Below are 20,635 nucleotides of genomic sequence, written 5' to 3'. Positions count from 1 at the left end.
CTCAGTTTGCTAAACATTAATTTAACACGGCAAACACTTGCTGTTAATCAGTAGATAAATGGTGTGTGTGATTTTTAGGGTTGCCAGGATCTTTCTTGGCATTTTCTTACTCTCCTCTTTTTGTTGTACAAACTGCAGGATTAGTACATTTCAGTCACGCTCCATGTGGCTATCTAAAAAGTGGCAGAGTGGCCCACCCTGTGGCTTACTTTGCAGTATATATATGTTGCAACTGCGACTGAGGCAGAGACCGAGACCGAGACAGGTACAGGGGACAGCTAACTGGTCGCATTTTAAAGCCAGGCCTACTACCTGTCGGCAGCATTTAACAATTTTTGTACGCACTGAAAACCAGTTCAAAAATTCCAGAGATTGCATTTTTTTTTTCTTTTCTTTAGACCTTGCAATTTCAAGGGCTTTAAAAAACTGCAAGTACTGCGATCCGATCTCTTGCTCTCTCCCTTTCTGCTCCCGCTGCTTATCAGTTGCCTTGGCCAAGTTGCTGTTGTTGTTGTTGTGGGCCCCAACCTTGAGCTAATTGCCAAGCCCGGCCCTGGACGCTCGTCTCATTGTTTATGCTTCAATTTATGCAGATGTCGTCGCCTGTAAATAATCCCAGCAATTTCCAAGAGTATTTTCCATAAATAAATCTATGACTTAAGTGTTGCTCAACGTTGAGTCGTCGTTGTCGTTGTCGTTGTCGTCGTCGTTGTTTCTGTCTATTTATTTACTTTACTTGAAAGGACCGACAAAAATAGAAGCACATCTTGGGTCAAATATACCACGAACTGTCTCCTTCTGTGAGTGTGTGTGTGTGTGTGTGTGTGTGTGTGTGTGTCTCGGTTAAGTGCACATCCTTACTTCCGTTTATATTTTGGGGATGTTGTCAGTCTGCGTCTATTCAATGTTGTCGTCTATTCCATTTGCAGGTGCTTATCAAATTTCAGCGTCAAATGCATTTCCTTATTTCCTTGAGTGTGTTACGGCTAAAATCCAAAAGGAAAAACTTGTGCGCAGCTATTTCCTTTCAACCAGCTATATGCGAAGTGGTTGTAAACATCTTTCTTTTGTATATAAGTATATATTTACACAAGTAATAGCAATTTCAGGTCTGCTCCGAATTTCGCACACCTTTAAAAACGAAGAAAGTGACTCAATTTTCGGCTCATTTTGATGTTTCAAAGCGGAAATGCTGCGGAGAAACAGCTGATAAGCAAGTGGACATAGGAACGATTGGAATTGGAACAGCAAATGTTAACAAAAATACATGGAAATGAAACATGACGTTTAATAGGATTTTAATTTCATTTGAAATTGGAGAATTGTAGTAAAAAATTATATATAAATATAATATTAATGTTTAGTGAAAAGTAGAGTGCTAAATCATATGGAATTGTAAGATTGTCGAAAACAAATATGAAATAAGCATTAAATATTAGATAGAATGCAATGAAATGATGATAAATACTAGTGATGTAAAAATATATCGAAATATCGACTTAAACTCGATTATTTTTTTGTCGATCTATCGAGTTGATTAAATCGATTTCCATCAAAAATCGACAACTCACTAGGGCTTCGTCTACGTAGTTAATTTGTAGAATTCAGAATGCAAGAAAAATAAGATTTATGATAAAAGTATGCGTGTATTTTGTAATTACAATTGTGTTTTAAAATTTTTTTTTAAAAACTCGATATTTGCAATTCGATCTACTATTTACCGATATATCAATTTATAACTCTATCTAAAATTTAGATTTACACCACTAATAAATACTACCGAACAGGTTTGAATTTCTATTAACTTTGAAATTTACAGAAATGTGGTTAACGCAATGCTAAAGACCTTAAATTGTGTTAAATTCAAACTTTTTTAACGGACTTTAGCTCGTAAATGATGGAACGCCTGATACTAGAACAATATTTGTATCAAAATATTTAAAAGAAATGAAATATTCTTGAGATATTAATAGGATTCAGCTGATTTAATAGCTCCCAGCTGACACAACTCTTGATGTTATCAACGGAAACGCAATTCGGAACATTGCTTGTGTGCACAGGACAAAGACAAAGTATCCGTTGGGTTTGCTCAAGCGGCACACGTGTTTTACGGCATTACGTAGCAAATGGTTTTGATTTAACGACAGAATAAAGTACGACAACGAGTTGCAGTACCAGTCTGAGATATGCTTTATGAATATTGTTTGCCACACGCCACAAGGAATTGAGAAAAGACTGCGAAGAGAGTATGAAAGAGGGAGGGAGAGAGGAAGAGAGAGAACATGTACATAACTCAGGGGCAACAGCAGAAGCACCACCACCGAAGAACAAACTGGTTATTGTGGCATGCCCCGGCACCGGCAGATGTTCCTGCCGCTTACAATTTGTGTGCAGTTTCCCTTTTGCCAACCATTGTTATCCTTGTTGCAATTGAGCCAAAATTTTGAGTCGAATGAAAGCAGCTGCATTTCAATTCATTTTTTTTAGTTTTTTAGTTTTTTGAGCTGTATCTGAACCTGTCGCTCTTGAACAGCTGTCGAGAAACTTGGCGTTCCTAGTAAAATGTTGACAAGTCGCCATTCGACTGTCTGGATGATCAAGGACATGCAATCATAACGAAGCCAGCTGTCGCAAAAGGGAAAACAACAGCAGAGCAAGAAAACAATAACAATACATTCAAATCAAGAGTTCAAAGCAGATGTCACGTGTTGTGTGTTGCCCCAGTCCTCAAAAATCTCGCCCCTAATTGTGAGAGTTCTACCCTCGAAACTCAAACCTCAGAACTTAGCTCAAAGACCTCACAACAATGCACTCAAAATGTACTCCCTCTCATTTCCTTTGCCTCTAGCTCTCCCTCTCTAATGCCTTGCCTTGAAATTGAGCGCGACTCAAGTGAAAAATCCTATACGGGTTGGTTTTTTTGTTCGACTGGAAACCGGGTCGATCTTCAGTCTGCCGCTGTACAACATCGTGAGCACTTCGTGTCGTTACTGTCGGAACTCATGGAGTTTACGTGTAATAAACTAGTAAATGATGTTACAAGTTATCTTCCCCTTTTCATTTTACAGTCTTTCCCTTGAAATTTCGTCAAGTTTACGAGTTTATAAAGTGATTGTAAAGTTTTTTTTGTGTGTGTAGTTAATCAATTAACGATGAAGAAGCATCGCAACATTTATAGAACGGATGTTAAAACGGAAAAGTGTAAATCGATAACCGTTTCGTTGCAAACGGCAGCACATAACCGTTTGGTGATTGGTGGAAAATTAAATAGACGCTTTAATACCCGTACATTACAACGGTAAGAATTTTCAATGATTGTGCAGTTTCTCAAAATGGAAATGGAAAGGGAAATGGAAATGGTCCTGAAATGGCAGCTGGCCATGTGCATTTGAATTTGATGCTTCATTTGGCATTAACAAGCAGATGGAACCCCAAACCAAAATTCCTTCAATTCTCTTCCTCTCCCTCATTCTCCCTATACCTTGTGTTGCAAGTCAAAAACAGAATCCATTTCGTAATTACGTGGCATTTGAATGGCAACGGTAGATATCAATCACCTGTACCTGGAAGAGCAACAGCAACAAGGACCATATGCTTCGTCTTGCCACAAACTGCATCCTGCAGCGACAGACAGAGACGGCGATAGAGCGAGAGAGAGAGAGCACTGCATTCCTTCACGCATTCACAAATTTAATCCGTTTTTTGTTATGAGCACACAATTCGCTGTTCCTTAGTCCTGTTCCTGGGCCACATCTTGAGCTACTATGAAAAGGAAATCTATGCAAAAGAAAAACCAAGAGAAAACTAAAATGTCTGTGTGTGTGTCCCTTGAATGCCTTCGGCTTGTTTGCTTGCTGTTTGAGCCAGAAATTCCAGGAATCTGCAGTGTTTGCTTACAATAAGCATCTGCAAATACAATCTATTGGCATTTTTTGGCCAACTTTGTCTGCATTTTTGATTGAAATTGAGCTCCTTAAGGCGGTTAGCCTTGAGCTAAACTCAACGCTTTTTTCTATTTTCGAGCACTGCGAAAAATTCCCAGCTACCTGTGTTCCATTCTAACGTTCTCAACACTTTCCCATGCCGCATTTTCACACGCAAAAACGTAGCTGGAAAAACTCTTTTCTTTTTTCTTAAATTTTACAACAAGCGAATTGTAAGCGTATTTGGTATTTGTTTTATTACTGTCCGTTGTACGGCAGAGACTCCTGCAATTTTCATGTCGCCTTTTGTTAGGTTTTATGGTACGGGCATAAATGTTTATGACGGGCTTGGCTGCGAGGTCAGCTCCGGTTGGTCATAAATCACGCAATGTCTGGTAATCAAGCCGGAAGAGAAAGAAAGAAAGAAAGAAGCTTGCTTAAGCCGGCGCTAAAAGTTTAACCAATTGGCCAAAAACAATGGGTAAAATGTTAAACGGGAACTTAAATGGAAACTGACTACCGTCTGCTAATTGTTCGCAGAACATTTTCGAATTCAATTAAGCGGGATTTGCAAATTTTCACAGTATTTTACCAATTTTCTTTTATTGCAGTTTGCCGAAAATTGGAAAGGATGACGTCAACGTAATTGGCATCAGGTGTAACGGATATGCCGAGTGTCTGGTGAGTATTACTAAATTTCGATTTTAAGACAAAAATCCAACTGATTCATAGCTTGGCACTTAAACTGAGAGTCAGTCATAAGGAATTGGCTGTAATGGAACAGCTGTCAATGGCTCCAAGAACTTGGAGAACTCTTTGGGATTGCAGCTGGCATTTCTCATAGTATCGCATTACTGAACAGAGCAGAACTGAAGCCATTTTCAAAACGATTGACTGAATGCAACAGCTGCCACACGAAGGGCAACTGATTAGTTTTTGTCACACGATTTGCCTCGTTTTTTTCTCATCAAGTGGAGCTATTTTGGAAAACTAATAGAAAACGAAATTCTAGATTTATTTTAAAGCATGCTACAAAGGCCAAGGGCATTAATATAAGACAGAAACTCTAAAGCTATTTTGATCATGATAAAGTAGACATTACTTTACCATCAAATCCAAAATGATCCACAACCAAATAGAGAAGTTAACAGAGTTCGTTTACACCGAATGTTATGCAGTTGTTGACGGTGGTTAAATTGATATTTATATAACAGATACGAAGATGTGTATGTATTCTATTACACATTATCAATGCCACCACAAAAATAGCTTCGTCTGGTTCAGTTGTCATTTACTTTCTTAAGACCCTCATAATGAATGAATTTCATTGCCTGGTCGTTCGATTCAACATTATCCATGACAACCACAGCAATTGAGAGTCACGCATGTGGTATGAGTCTTTTTTCCTCTTTTTTTTTTGTTGCTTTTGCAGAGGAAGCCCTATCCCATCGTTATACAGTGAATGAACCTGAAATGCGATCCCATTCGCCAGTCGCCCAATCAAATAGATTTGCCACTTTTTCAATTTGCGGCTTCTGCATAATGTCCAGTCGTTATGCTGATAACCCTAAGTGCTTGCCTTTTGTCACTCCTAACAGGTAAAAGCACGCCATTAGCTTGCAGTCATCTGAAATACAAATTTCATGTTTTATTTCAAATGGTAAATTGAACGTTTTCGAAAAATATTTATCTATTTATTTAAACAACGGTCTTTTCTGTTTTTTTTTATATAAAGCGTGTCAACATTTTTTTGTTTATACTGTCTATTTAAATTGTTCTTATCAGTTTACTTATTGAATACTTCAAACTCCCATAACTTTGTCAAAACTTAACCGATTTTCATGCGGAATATCAATTTGATCATTATTTGGCCTCTTTTTTTATTCTGCATCAAAATCTTAAGTACTTAAAAAAATTTATTTTTTGGTCATCACTGTCATATTTTTCCATACCTACCCCTTAGAACTTTATCAATAACTTCGAACTCTCATAACTTTGCCAAAACTTAACCGATTTTCAAGCGGAATATCATTTTGATCATTATTTGGCGTCTATTTTGATTCTGCATCAAAATCTTAATTACTTAGAAAATTGAATTTTTTGGTCATCACTGTGATATTTTTCCATACCTACCCCTTAGAACTTTATCAATAACTTCGAACTCTCATAACTTTGCCAAAACTTAACCGATTTTCAAGCGGAATATCATTTTGATCATTATTTGGCGTCTATTTTGATTCTGCATCAAAATCTTAATTACTTAGAAAATTGAATTTTTTGGTCATCACTGTGATATTTTTCCATACCTACCCCTTAGAACTTTATCAATAACTTCGAACTCTCATAACTTTTCCAAAACTTAGCCGATTTTTAAGCGGAATATCATTTTGATCATTATTTGGCCTCTTTTTTGATTCTGCATCAAAATTTTAATTACTTAGAAATTTCAATTTTTTGGTCATCACTGTCATATTTTTCTATACCTACCCCTTAACACCTTATCAATAACTTCGAACTCTCATAACTTTGCCAAAACTTAACCGATTTTCATGCAGAATATCATTTTGATCATTATTTGGCCTCTATTTTGATTCTGCATCAAAATTTTAATTACTTAGAAATTTCAATTTTTTGGTCATCACTGTCATATTTTTCTATACCTACCCCTTAACACTTTATAAATAACTTCGAACTCTCATAACTTTGCCAAAACTTAACCGATTTTCAAGCGGAATATCATTTTGATCATTATTTGGCGTCTATTTTGATTCTGCATCAAAATCTTAATTACTTAGAAAATTGAATTTTTTGGTCATCACTGTGATATTTTTCCATACCTACCCCTTAGAACTTTATCAATAACTTCGAACTCTCATAACTTTTCCAAAACTTAGCCGATTTTTAAGCGGAATATCATTTTAATCATTATTTGGCCTCTATTTTGATTCTGCATCAAAATTTTAATTACTTAGAAATTTCCATTTTTTGGTCATCAATGTCATATTTTTCTATACCTACCCCTTAACACTTTATCAAAAATCTCAAACTCTCATAGCTTTGCCAAATCCAAACTGATTTCGATGGAAAATGTCAATTTGATCATTATTTGCCGTCTGAATTCATTCCGCATCCAAATATTGTTTATTCGAAAGATTTTCTTTGAAAATTAGAATTGGCAGTGTGTTTACAGCTGCTTAACATAGCACAGAGCTGTGCTTAACAGCGTGAAATATGTTATGTTGCTGTTGTTTATATGTATTTGAAATTTAAATTGTTTTCTCTTAGACACTTGAATCAATTGAAAATCAACTTTAACTCCAAATTGTTTTAGATCCTGTTGCGCAGATACAAGAGCTGTCATTTCAAGGCTGTTTCTCTGAAGTTTTTAAATAGTTTTGTTTACATTTAGACTTGGCCAAGTTCATTGTGCTCATAAACGTCACTTTACACCTAAAGAAGAAGAACAAGAAGCAGAAGGAAGGTGTGTGTTAAATCGTTGTGTTATGCGTTTAGATTAAAAGTGATTAACATCGGTTAACATGGGTTTGCTCCAATTCGATAAGGCTGAGAAGGTAACTGCGATAAGGCAAAATGTAACTAAAGATTTCGTAGCACTTGAAAAGCCGCCGACTAATTGTAATTAAAAGCTGACAAAAAATGTAATTTCTACATTAAGAAATTATTTACAGCTGTTGTGAGAGGCACATAAAAATATATATATATATATAAACGAGATATTGTACATATATGGTTGCCACAATTCGATAAGAACCATGTCAGAGTGAAAATGCAAGTTGTGCGTGAAAATTAATGATTTTTGGGGTCACTTTTTACAGCTTGAAAGCATTTCGAAATAGATTTTATGGCGCTGTGCTATAAACATTAATCAAAGTCGGAAAGCTGCAGGAATATAAAGAAGTTGACTTAAATTAATAGACTGTTTTTATTCGTTTGTTGTTGTAATTGAGATGCGATAACTACTAAAGCGGAGGTAAAAACTAATCAAGCAAAACAATGCAGCCTATGCGAGGTCAACATGAATGTGTAGAATGTCAAGAGTCAAAGTCAAATCAAGGGAGAGAGACAGAGATACAGAGAGACTCGATGTTTATTGTGTTGCCAATGATTGCATTGTGAGTGTCGGCTCGTGCGCATCAATGCAATTCCTGTCGCTAATCTAATCAAGAGATACTTGACTCTAGCCTCCCCCAGACCAGACCAGTCCAGTTGCAGTTGCAGTTGAAGTTGCAGCCTCAAGCACCATAGACTCGAACCTAGCGCAGACAATAACCAATAGAGCAAACACAATGGCTTATCAATGTGATAGCCCCCACCCAACAACAAACCGCCCACAACAAAAGGGCAAACATACAATAACAACAATACACGCATAAGCACTTGACGCCGACATCGACATCGACATTGCGACAACCATCGACAGCGTCGTCACCGTCGTCGTCGTCGTCAGTCGCCAGCGGCATTTGCAAATTCTCAGCTCGCCGTTCAGTTCAGTTATTATTTATCACGTCGACCGTTGACACCTGCCAGTGCGGCTTTTAAGCCATGAAGAAACTGATAATACCCAATCCGATGGATACCTATGGTCTGATTAAGTTTTGGGACTTTGATGCCGGCGTTCCCGATGGCGCTGCTGTCACGCATTCTGTCAATAAAAGGCGTCCAGAATTTGGCTATCTTCCCAGTGATTCCATGCCCAGCGAACGCGGCTACAAGTGGCGTGCTCGTTTGTTGCAGGTAATCCTCTGCTCTTCCAACTCGCCTATGACTCAACTGAATAATCGGTCGTGTTTTCTATTTATTTTGATAATTCTGCGCTATTTTCTAGTCACACTGATACCATAAAAACCATAAAAATGTAAAAAAATATGCGTGCTGCCAAAAAAGCAATCGCTGCATGTGTTGACAGAGTTTTGTATACCCTGTAAATAAACAAAAGTGCGTAAGAAATGTAAATAAATGCAGCTCTCAGTCACTTTGAGTAAAATTCTGTAATAAACTGACTGAACTCAGCAATTAAAAGATCTAACATAATGAAATTTAATATCTAGCCACTCAAATACCCTACTAATATAAAGACTATTAAAAAATTGCCAATATCAGACTTATATACGTATAAAGAAACAAATCAAAATTGCCATTTTATATATAAAATACTTCATATAAGCTGGAAATTAAAAATAAATTTCTTAAACTACTTTAGATAAGTTTACAGTGTAATCAGTAACTGCTTTTCTACAAATTGTTGTTGTTATTTTTTTTTGGAATCAATTTAATTGTCAAATGAAAGAAAAAAAAACTCGATAAGAATTCGATAAAACACAAACACAAACAAGGAAACGAACAACAATAAGAAACAGGAAAAGGGGTAAAAATAAAAAAGGGTAATTAGACTAATTGTGAAAAAGAGCAGCAAGTGTTCAATGTTGGGTTTTAGCCAAGTTAAAATGTAAAATTCAACGGTTGTCGCATATAGAGAGATAAACATTCGATAATATTCAATTACAATAAAAAGTTGCTAATAATTTTTCGGTGCCCTTTTGAAGAAATTCTTGTGAATCGTATAACAAACAAATATATACAGGGTATACGAGTATTGTTGTTGTTGTTAGTGATCATTGTTATTGCTGTAAATCACACTTGAAATGATAAGATATTTGTGGTTTCGCGTGAGGAGGCAACAACTGAGGCAACTGGAGGCGATGCACTACGTAAGCAAAAGTAAACAACAAACAGTAGCCGGGAAACATGAGTGATCTGTGATCTGTAAACTGTAAACTGACAAACAATGATTTGTGATCTAATACCATGCATTTTTTACTAACTTGCTCCCATTTTCCTGCTCTCTTTGCAGTCGCAACAGATGCGTGCCATTTCAAGTCCCACGCTGAGCGAGACGCCACCAAAGCCCCAGGATGAGCTGAAGCGAACAAATGATGCAGATGCCTTGGCTGCAGCCAGCGGTGGCGCCGCCAGTGGCAGCAGCTTGGGTGTTTTGCAGAAATTCAAACGCACATTGCACAATCTGAATAATCGCAATCAATTGCAAATTACGCCGCTGCCAGGAGCAGGAGCCACTGTCAATGTGGATGGCAAGACATCACCCACAGCGCCAACGGTGTCCATCACGGCGCCAGTTGCAGCGGAGGCGGAAACCGGAGGCGATAGCAGCTCGGCAAAGTATCGCTTTGGGCCACTCATTTGGCGCTCGTCAAAGGAACGTCGCAAAACGAAATTCAATCGACGCGACAAATGCAATTCCGGTGATTCCGGCATACAAATCGAACTCGAACAGGATGAGCAATATGTGCGTGCTCTCTCCGGTGCTGTCCAGCCGCCAGGTGGCGTCATTGCCCGCACCAGCACGCCAAACACGGCCGAGGCCAAAGCGCGCTCCATTCGCCGCACGCATTCGGCCAAGGCGAGCAGCATTTTGGAGCAGGTGGCGGCCAAGCCGCCGATCCACAAGCAACTGGATTTGGGCAGCGCCTGCAGCATCGAGCGGGAAGCACCTGAATCTCTGCCGACGCGTTCCCTCAGCCAGCCGAATGGCCTGGAAACCTATGGCATACGACGCACCGATGTCGAGGATAGCGACAGTGACAGCGTTGCCTCGCATGAGGAAGGTGAGTTTACACTCGAAAAAATTCTATATGCGCTTGTGGATCTTAAGACAACTTTTTTGAGTTACATAATCCACAAAACGGCACAGATTTGGTCCAGCATAGAACATCATTTACTTAAACAAATTAAACTACACTGAAGAAAATATCTTAAACTTCTCTTAGGTTGTCCTAATTAACGAACCATTAAAATAAGCGATATTAAAGTAGTCTGGCTAATATAATACCCAACTATAAAATAATTCCTTTAGCTAAGCTATTATTTTATAAAAAAAAAGCTACACTGAGAAAAAATACCTTTAAAATGCCTTAGTTTGCGAAAATTAATACAAAAAAAAAAATTCTTTTAATTATTTTGGTTAATAAAACAACAAAAAGTTATCAAGCTAATTTATTTATAAAAACAAACTTATCTACACTCAGAAAAATAGCTTTAACTTTTTTTAGATGGCTTAATTTTTGTAAATATATGTAGCTTACGAAATTTAAAGACACTTCAAATACTTGAATAACTGAAAATAATTTACGCTTTTCTGTAATTCAGTTTATTTTGGAATTTCAGCTAGTTACTGTCAGAATTTTGTTAAATGTAAAATTGTTTGTTTACAAAATCAAATAAACCAATTCAGATATACATATATATAGAGATATAAGAACTTTGCTGAAAGTTTCGCCAAGTGTATGCGCAATCGCTTCAATTGACTTCAATTGGTCGTCGAGACGAGTGTTACTAATGGAACGCAACTTGTGTTTACCCCACAGCCAATAGCTACTATCCCATTTATGCGGAAGTGCTGTACAACTTCACCGCGGCTGGACCGCAAGAGCTGGGATTGGAGCGTGGCACTCTGATCGAGATATTGCGCAAGGAAGTGGGTCCCTGGTGGTTCGGGCGCATCAAGAAGGAGGATGTCAGTCTGGTAACTGAGATCTATCATCTGGAGCTGGGTTGGTTCCCCAAGGATTTCGTGCGCATCATACACAGTCCCGAAACCGATGCCTTTTACAATTTGCAAAAGTCAACGTTGCGACAGGAGGAAGAGGAAGAGGAGGAGCCAATTTCCCAAGCAGCAGTTGATGTCGATGTCAACCAGATGCCAGTGCCTGTGGCAGATTTGAACAGCAGCAGCGAGGAAGCCAACAACACAATGACCATGGATCAGAGCAACATAACCACCATTGTGATTGAATCACCGCCCATGGAGCCATCGGCACGGATTACTGTGCCCCTCGACAATTGCGATATTCTGCGGCGTAGCGCTGTACGGGAGCTGCTCGAAACGGAAATCAACTATGTCAAACTCTTGGCGGCCATATGCGATGGGTAAGTGAAGATTTTTACCCACAATAATTTGCAGCAATATTAACAAATGTTTTCTTCTTACAGATACTTGCCAGCGATGAGCAAACGCATCGATATATTCTCTCCGAACAGCATAAGGTTGATATTCTCCAATATTACGGCCATCTACAAGTTTCAGCGCAAGTTTCTGGAGGCACTACGCCTAGGCATTGAACAGAATCAACTGTCCAAGGTCTTTCTTAAGATGGTACGTTTAATATATTATTAATAATACTTCAAATTGATGCACTAAAATTATCTTCGTTTAAAAACGACTAAGAAACAAATTATTTTCTAAACTAAATACTTTTTTATATATTTTTCTGTACATAATTATATTTATTAAACTTAGACAAAAATTAGTCGCCAAAATCAGTCTTTTATAATTCAATTGGATTATAAAATTATCAATTATATTATACTATAAGCAGTATTGAATTTATAATCAAAGAATCATTTTGAAGATTCGGATTGTGTAAAAAATTACAATGAAAATCATTTTTATAAGATTTATTTGATCAAAAATTATAATTTTATTCATTTATTGAAAGTCGTCAATATTTAGTCGATAAAACCTTGCTTAAAAATTAAAATTAATTAATAAACTGATATTTTAAATTAACAATTAAAACTATACACATAGATTTATTAAAACTTTAAGCTGTATAGAAAATTAAACCTTTTCTATAATTAATAAGATTTACTCATCTTTTATTTATTTTAATTTTAGCACAAAGGCTTTCTCTGCTACTCCACGTACTGCAATGCCTATCCACGTGCACTCATCGAACTCGAATCCTACGATCGCATCAAGGATGCACGCATCATTTTAGAGAAGTAAGTTGCTTTACAATTTTTAAACTAGAACACACTCAACATCTATCTCCATTCTTTCTCACAGTTGTCGGGAATCTGAGAACCTTGCGGAGCTGCCACTCTCGGCTCATCTGTTGGCGCCCGTGCAACGCATCTGCCGTTATCCTCTGCACCTTAACGAGATTATTAAGACTGCTTTGAGCAGCAATAGCACTTCGAGCACTGATCAAGTGGATGGCCAAACGGAGGCAATAGACTATGAACAGCTTGATGTTTTCCAGCTGGATGTGCCTGATACACATGACATTGTTAATCTGGCGCTAGAGAAGATGCGCGGCATCACCGAGGCTGTTAATGAGGGTAAACGTCATAGCGAGACTATAGCCAGGCATCAGGCCAGTTTTCAGAACTTTAAGGGACCGCCGTTGCATCTGCACAGCACGCGTTTCTTTCTCCAAGTGGATGCCACACGCCAGAAGCAGAATCTGTGGAACACCAGTTGCACGCTGTTTCTATTTGATAATCAACTGATCTATTGCAAGCGGGATATCATCAAGCGCAGTCACTTCATCTACAAGGGACGCATCTTTCTGGATCGTTGTCGTGTCGTGAATGTGCGTGATGGCAAAATGTTTGGCCATACCATCAAGAACTCGCTGCGAATCTACTGTGAATCACGGGACAAATGGTACGACTTTAGTTTCCGTTCGGCAAATCGAAAGCATCGTTTTCTCAATACTCTCGCCTTGGAGCGACAGTTTGGCGGCAAGGCATTGTATGTCTCCGAGATGGCAGGATTTGAGTATAACTATGACGAACGGCCGGGTGACTATTCGGATCAGTCGGACTATGAGCTGCCGGACTGTGAGCATGCACTTGGCGGCACATCTGCAAGTGGAGACAGTTCAGTGCCGGACTCACCGGCCAAATCACCGTATCGCTCCTGCGATACGTTACCCAAAAAATCCCAGTCACGCGATGGCATTGCCAACGCCAACAATGGTTCCGCCCAAGGGCTGTCGCAAACGTCAACCGGTTCGCTGGGCCGTCGCCGCATTGGCAATTGGTTCCGCAAGCCAAAGAGCACCAACTGCACGCCCAGTCAGTCACCGACGCACAAGCCGGGCTTCGATGCGGATGTAACTCTGACGGCGGCACGTGTGGCGGCCATCGAATTGGTTGAGGCAGCTGCCGCACAGCAGGAGGTGGACTCATCATTTGCTTAGTCACATATACATTAACTACTAAATATTTATACATAATTATAATTTTAAAAAACCAATGCAAAGAAATAATAGAAATTGCAATAACCATATACGAATACGATACGTAGAAAGTCGCATGGCAAGAATTGCACCATATAAATATATAAAAATTTGTTATAATTCTAATTATATAATATTTTAACTGCATTTACTAATTTGCGACAGGTAAACACGACTATATTCATATCGTTTAATTATTTTTAGTTATTTTATTCAGTGTTCACTTTTACTGCGTTTTCAATTCATTTGTTACGGTGTTTCCAATCTTTTGTTTCCTTGCCCCCGCATCAATAACCAAAATCGACAAGTCTGTTATCTGTATATAATTAATTTTGATTCTTGTCATAAGTTTAAAATAAATGTGTTTTGTTTCTAATCGTTTATAAAGTCTTTTTTGTTTATCGTTTATTGCTTCGGGTATTTTATATATTTTTAGCACCTGTTGCAGCTCCAAGCAATGAAATTAGACACCTGTTAAAGCTGTTTGTCTACACTAAGGAAGTCCAAATCTTAACTGGAAATTACAGAAATGAAATTAAACATTTGTATAACATATACATACATATTCATATGAATAGATAATATGCGTTATATAGCCATAATTTATAATACGAGTAAAATGTAGTTTCAATGAGTTAAAAAACCAACAAACAAAAATAAGTAGTGAAAATATTAAGCAAGCATTATTCAATTAAATTGTTCCTTGTGAATTTGGTCATAAAAACGAAGTGAAAAAAGAACAAAAAAATATATATTGCATATAATGTTAAGAAAAAAAAACATAAACAATTTTCAAAACAAATGAGCGAATTTAATTTTTCTTAAAAAAAACACTCGTATATGCCAAAAATTAGTTAAAAATTAATAAGACCAGCTTAATGTAAAATGAAATTTAAAAGAAAAGAAAAACATCTGAAAGCAATTTACTATTTAATAGACTTTGTAAGAAACTTTGAAATGATTAGATTTTTATTGATTTTTGCATAATGTTATATATGTGCCGATCCTATCATTTGTATTTTAGACGACACATTAATCAGCAACATTTTAAATTCCAAATTCGAAATATTACTCGAATTGCATTTGGAATTAAAAAGTTTGAAAAAAAAACTTGAACACACGTGAAACTATAAAATAGCGGGCGACATGTTCTAATGTTTTAAAATAAAGGAATATGATAATAAACAACAGCAAAAGTTAATACATAAATAATATACGTATTGTATACACGTTATTGAATGCGTTAAATGTGGTTAATACTTGGTTATGACTGATTGTGAGCAATTTATTCGATGTAGGAATGCCAGAATAGTTTGGAAATCAACCAAATAAATATGACACACATCCATAAATATATTATGTACATTTACGAATGGAAACAAGTAAATAATTATATACAATAATAAGTGTACCATTAATGCCAAATAAATAAATATATATATATATTTATCCAAAAAGTAAAATCAATCTGATTTTATTTAATCTTTGATATTTTCTGTTCGGCAAATAATATTTTAACTTTAACAGCTTTCAAAATTAGGGAGAATGTCAAAAAAAGATAATTTTCAAAAAGGACCTAATATGATTTAGGTCACTTAAATGGAAACCAAAGATGCCATATTTTTCAAGAGCTGTGGCGCCACCTTTTGTCTCTTTTGCTCAAATAACTAAAAGGCCAGCACAATTCAAAATAACAAAGTGAATGAATTAGTTCAAATGAACTTAAATAAACGAAATATATCGATAAGAATAAGATAAGAATATATTAATAATTTTGATGAAAATTGAATTTTAAAAATTACTACATAAAATAAAAAAAAATTGAAAAAAGCTACTAAAATTCAGAACACATTTCTACTCAAATTTACTTAATTTTTTAAGGAAATAAAAATCAAACCAGATCGAAAATTTGTACTAGATGGGCAGCCCCCGGTTCAAGGATGCCGCGCCGAACACAACGGGCACTTGTTGAACAATTGATTCAAATTGAGCAACAAACAAAGGAACATGTTCGCTCATTTAATTCACTCACTCATGAACAAACCAAGGCGAAATTGTCTGTCCCACTCTCGCGCACACAACACAAATGATCATTGTAAAGTTACAAATTTTGTTGTGCTTTTTTTTATACCACAAATATTTACAAACAAGTTATGTTATTTGAGCGTTTGCGAGTGCTGCTGAAAGAGTTTGCCTGCTAAAATGCACAGCGCTGCTGGAGGAACGGCCACGGGGAACAGCAGCAAAGTTGTGGCCACATTGAGAGCTGATGGCAGTGTGGCAATGGAGGCACAATCCCTTACAAACCTCAACATCAACCAGCAACTGTCCAATTTGTTAAATTATGAGATTGTAAGTAAATTAATTAACACACATAAAACATAAACTGCAACTCGTTGCTGTTGTAGCGTACGGAGAATGAGTTGCTGCTGAAAAAGGGAAATGCGCCCGGACCAACGACAGTTGTGGACTTGGGCAAACAATTGCTACAATGTGCACGGGACAGCGATGTGTCCGGCGTAAAGACGGCGCTGGCACACGGTGCACCCTTTGCCTCCGATTGGGTGAGTAGTAATTATAATACAAATGTATATAAATATTATTTAATTGAATTATCTGCACTTTTAGCTGGGCATGTCCGCTTTGCATTTCGCTGCCATGAACAATCAACTGGAAATCTGTGAGATTCTATTGCAAGGTGGCATCAACATGGATGCCAAAACAAAAGTGGATCGCACCCCTTTGCATTTAGCCTGCTACTACGGACACGAGCGAATCGTTAGCTTACTGCTCGCTCTCAAGTGTGCCGTGAATGCACGTGATATGGTAAGCAACAGTTTATAGTGTATTCCTTACTGAATTTAATTGTTTAATTATTGTAATACAGCTTCGCATGACACCACTGCACTGGGCTGTGGAGAAGCGACACAAGAGTATTGTTCGCATCTTGCTTAAATGCCAGGCGGATGTCACATTGATATCCAAGTTTGGCAAGACGCCAATCGCCTTGGCCGTATTAACCGAGCAGGCGGACATTTTGGCCGAGCTGGAGGCAGCTCGACAATCGCAGGCCAGCCGCAAGTTTAACGAGGAAACGGAGGTAAGTGACTTGGCAGTGTTCTGGCCAGGATTAAGCATTACTTTAAGCTTCTATAAATCACATTTCGTCTCATTACTCCAATTATGCAAACCATAGCGCCAAAAGCACAACATTAAAGTATGTAAAGCCTTAAAGTCGTTAAACAACTATTTAAATTTAGATATAAAAAAAAAAATTTAATATATTAATGTAAAGTAATCTATCTTACCTTAATTTAACTTTATTATAATTTCAATCATTATCTAAAATCGTTTATAATTTTTATCAATTTTGCATTTATTAATTTAGTTAATATTTTGATTCATAGCTGTTATTTTTAATTTTTAACTTTATTATTATTTGCGTTACCTCTTACTAATTTGTTCTTCATTTTTGTAGAAAGAAACCAGTGAAGCAGTTAATTCAATTATGGATGATCCCAAGTCAATGAAAGGTCTAGACGATGCCGACATGTCGGTGGAGGATAAGATGGACGTACTGGAAAACCTACGCGGCCGTAAGCTCTATTATTTCTTGCTATAATTTCCCAACTAAATAACTCTTTCTTTTAGACACAAATATGCTCGGAAATTCGGCATTGAATATGTTAAAGACGCACGGCATTGCAGACATGATGCAGGACAATCAAATTGGTATGGATTATATATTAAACTCCTAACCAACTCTTTTGTTTAATTTTATATATTTTGTAGATGATGAAGCATCGAAAAAGATGCTTAATACGGCACTACGAAATGGAAGACAGCTGGTTCTCTCCGAGGGTGGACGTATGCTGTTGCATGAAACGAATCGTGGATCAAATGTGAAACAAAGTACAAATGGAAATATCAACAATAATTTAAGAAAGAACACAATCGGCTTACATCCCAGTACAAATCAAACTGCCCACAATATATCACCGCAAAAAATCCGTATGAATGTCATCAAGCAAAAGGAGACACCGTCACCAAGTCCTGCGGGTGGCGTTACAAAAAACAAGGTGCGATTTAAATATATATCACTGAATTGTCAGTCTAATCTAAATTTGACTTGCTGCCTTTAACAGAATATAAGGATCATCTCGTTGACCGACTTTAAGAAACTTTGCGATCAACCCAAATCAATACAGAAAATACCTTCAACGCTTGCAAGGTGAGTTTTTTGATATCTCTTTTGAATTCTGAATATTTTTTGAGAAAAGTAAGACAGCAAAAAGTTAGACTACATTTAGGGAAACCAATATATGGAGGGATAGAAAAGTGAATTGAATAATATAGTTTTTTTACAGTTTTTAAATGCAAAACATTTTATTAAAACTTGCTCGATTTTTAAAAGATTTTCTTAAAATTCGTATTCTGTACTTCCAATTTAATCTTCAATGAAATCTGTTGTATTTCTTGTAGTTCTGGAGTGGTGCGCCAACTTGCCGATGGTACTAAGCTGGTTAACATGCGACAGTTGCAATCTCGTCAGGTTTGCTATGAACAACTGTTCCATCAGGAAATACATTTTAACAGTTTGTTTTTTTTTAGTTGAAGCTGCCAACAGTGGCCAGAACTGTGGAAAGTGTTAATCCAGAAGATCAACAGCAACTGCTGAGCGAATCCATGAATGCAACGCCAACACTCAATCCCGCGACGACAAGCACACTGCGTGGTCAAGTGGGAACTGTGCAGACAATACAGTTAAGGCCATCGCCAACAGCGGCAACTCCAGTGGGAGCCACAAACAATGGAACTATCCATAAATCTCCAGGAAATACCACAATGCGTTCGAATTTGCGTGGCGGCAGTGAAGTGAATGCAACAAAGGGTCCCAATGTGATGCCATTGTTGACATCCTATGAAATATGTCGACAGCTGCAGGAGCTGCGACGGCACAATGATGAACTGCGTCGTCGGGTGGAAGTGGTGCAGAAGGAAAAGGAGGATATGCTACAGCGAATCGAACGTTTGGAGCAATTGCTGATGGTTCGTGAATCCGACGCGGAAATGGATTATGTGGACATTTAGCGAAGGATTAGTTTATTTCGTACTTTGTAAATATTCATAACATTATATGATAGTAAACATACTTCAAGTAGTGGATTAACTATTTATACATTTAAGTTTCAGGTTTAAGAAAACGAAATCATTAACATTTATGTCTAAGTTGCTGTATTGACTGCTTCCGCACGTGTTGGCCTACATTTTGCTAATAGCAACATAATTATTATGAACTAATTACAATACTTATTAATATTAAGCTAGACGATAATGTTCAAGTTTAAATGTTACATATATATAACAAATTTTGTATGAAATCCATGGCATTTTGTCAAATGCGTATAGTACGAACGATTTTACATTATGTATATGTATATTTTTTACATTTGTTATGTTCATGTTTTATCGTTTGTGCCAGCTCGATGTTTATTGTTATTTGTATTTTCCTTTATTATCGGCTCTGTCGATATACTTTGTTATGTATTTAAAAGATATAGTTATCGATAGGTATCGGCGGTAAATTACATGTGAAAGGGGGTGGCGACCCTAAATTTTAGATCATAAAGAGAGAGACGATGCATTTTGTTTTTGCAGTAACGGCGAGTTTTTTTTGGGATTTGAAAAGGAAAGGGAAAATAGAGGAATAGGAAGAATTTTAGGAGACCACGAGGTTGACAGAAAATTCGTGAGAGTTCGATTTGATCGGCGAAGAGGAGCGGTTGCCTTCGACAGGCACACAGTTTCTTTTTGAGGAGAGTCGTGCCTGGTGCTGCACCAGCGTGTGTGCCTAATTTGGTGTTACAGTCAACACATTTGTGCTCGCTGGGTGCTGCGACCGAACTTGTGCCTCGCCAGAAATTGTGCCGTGTCAGACGACGTTTGGAGCTTCGACCGACATTGTGCTCCGCATGTGCTGCCCTAGATCTGTTTGAGGTCAATAATTGAGTGCTCCACTGTCTGTGCCAGATCAACAAAACTTCGTGCCGTTGCAAAACCTTTGTGGCGTACGGCCTCTAAAGCGAAAGACCGGCTGATTTTTGTAACCGTTTCAACCCGGAGGGGAAACTCTGGTCGTCGTTGGGAATCTGTGGAGGCGTCTATTGACATCAATTCGTCCAAGGGAACCGCAGGGAACAGCCGTTGTCACAACGTACAAGTGAGTCAGTTCCGATTGCTCCACCACATGTTTGGAAAGATTTTGAAGTTGAAGAGCTGCAATATACCAACCTTTTCTGCCCCTGTGCCGTTTAAGAAATTCAATGCTGCTGTTCTTTTTGTTTAAAAAATGATTAAGATTTATTGGAGCATTTCGTCTAATTAAAGAAAATTTTAAGAACGTCGTACATAAAAACATATAAGTCGAACATTAAAGGAAATTATAAAATTAAAACGTAAAAATACTTATATTAAAACTTATATAAAATTAAATAATAATATAATTAAATTAATTAATAATTAAAATTAAAGTAAAGTAAAATAAAGGAAATAGTAAAGTAAAGTAAATAAAAATAATATTTGTATAAATTGAAACACAACAGTTTAGGAACAACACAAAAACAATAACATTGCAAAGTCACTCAACAA

At 37.2% G+C, this 20,635-nt stretch overlaps 2 protein-coding genes across 4 annotated transcripts in view; both read left to right on the top strand.

The window, feature by feature from the left end:
- The window catches only part of LOC117788912, a 28,693-nt gene extending 14,330 nt beyond the window's left edge, over window positions 1-14,363 (top strand). The window contains exons 1-7 of one of the 3 annotated variants that reach the window (XM_034627853.1): window positions 3,138-3,298; window positions 4,535-4,604; window positions 9,796-10,567; window positions 11,327-11,888; window positions 11,952-12,114; window positions 12,637-12,743; window positions 12,808-14,363. In XM_034627853.1, coding sequence (XP_034483744.1) covers window positions 3,153-3,298; window positions 4,535-4,604; window positions 9,796-10,567; window positions 11,327-11,888; window positions 11,952-12,114; window positions 12,637-12,743; window positions 12,808-13,948 — 2,961 coding nt within the window. In that variant the 5' untranslated portion in view covers window positions 3,138-3,152 and the 3' untranslated portion in view covers window positions 13,949-14,363. Of the gene's footprint in view, window positions 1-3,137; window positions 3,299-4,534; window positions 4,605-8,455; window positions 8,679-9,795; window positions 10,568-11,326; window positions 11,889-11,951; window positions 12,115-12,636; window positions 12,744-12,807 lie in introns of those variants that run through there. The other 2 variants (XM_034627852.1, XM_034627854.1) reach the window with 2 other exon arrangements.
- A 1,701-nt stretch (window positions 14,364-16,064) lies between these two features.
- On the top strand, window positions 16,065-19,618 carry LOC117788007 (ankyrin-2). The gene is made up of 10 exons (XM_034626659.1): window positions 16,065-16,339; window positions 16,396-16,551; window positions 16,616-16,813; window positions 16,875-17,087; window positions 17,466-17,583; window positions 17,639-17,719; window positions 17,780-18,066; window positions 18,133-18,218; window positions 18,470-18,539; window positions 18,599-19,618. Exons 1-10 carry the CDS (start codon window positions 16,190-16,192, stop codon window positions 19,076-19,078), a joined length of 1,839 nt encoding a protein of 612 aa, XP_034482550.1. The 5' UTR covers window positions 16,065-16,189; the 3' UTR covers window positions 19,079-19,618.
- The last annotated feature ends 1,017 nt before the right edge of the window (window positions 19,619-20,635 follow it).

The sequence above is a fragment of the Drosophila innubila genome (genome assembly GCF_004354385.1).
Source record: "Drosophila innubila isolate TH190305 chromosome 3L unlocalized genomic scaffold, UK_Dinn_1.0 0_D_3L, whole genome shotgun sequence".
In the NCBI taxonomy this organism is placed as follows: Eukaryota; Metazoa; Arthropoda; class Insecta; order Diptera; family Drosophilidae; genus Drosophila; species Drosophila innubila.
Note: the sequence above shows the minus strand (reverse complement) of the source record. Positions and strands in the feature narration are given on the sequence as shown.

What these genes read in the sequence shown, in the direction of transcription:
- LOC117788007 (XM_034626659.1), top strand. Translation starts at nt 16,190, where the DNA reads ATGCACAGCGCTGCTGGAGGAACGGCCACGGGGAACAGCAGCAAAGTT. An exon ending in ATTTGTTAAATTATGAGATT is followed by an intron (nt 16,340 to 16,395) that starts GTAAGTAAATTA and finishes TTGCTGTTGTAG; the next exon opens with CGTACGGAGAATGAGTTGCT. An exon ending in GACAGTTGCAATCTCGTCAG is followed by an intron (nt 18,540 to 18,598) that starts GTTTGCTATGAA and finishes GTTTTTTTTTAG; the next exon opens with TTGAAGCTGCCAACAGTGGC.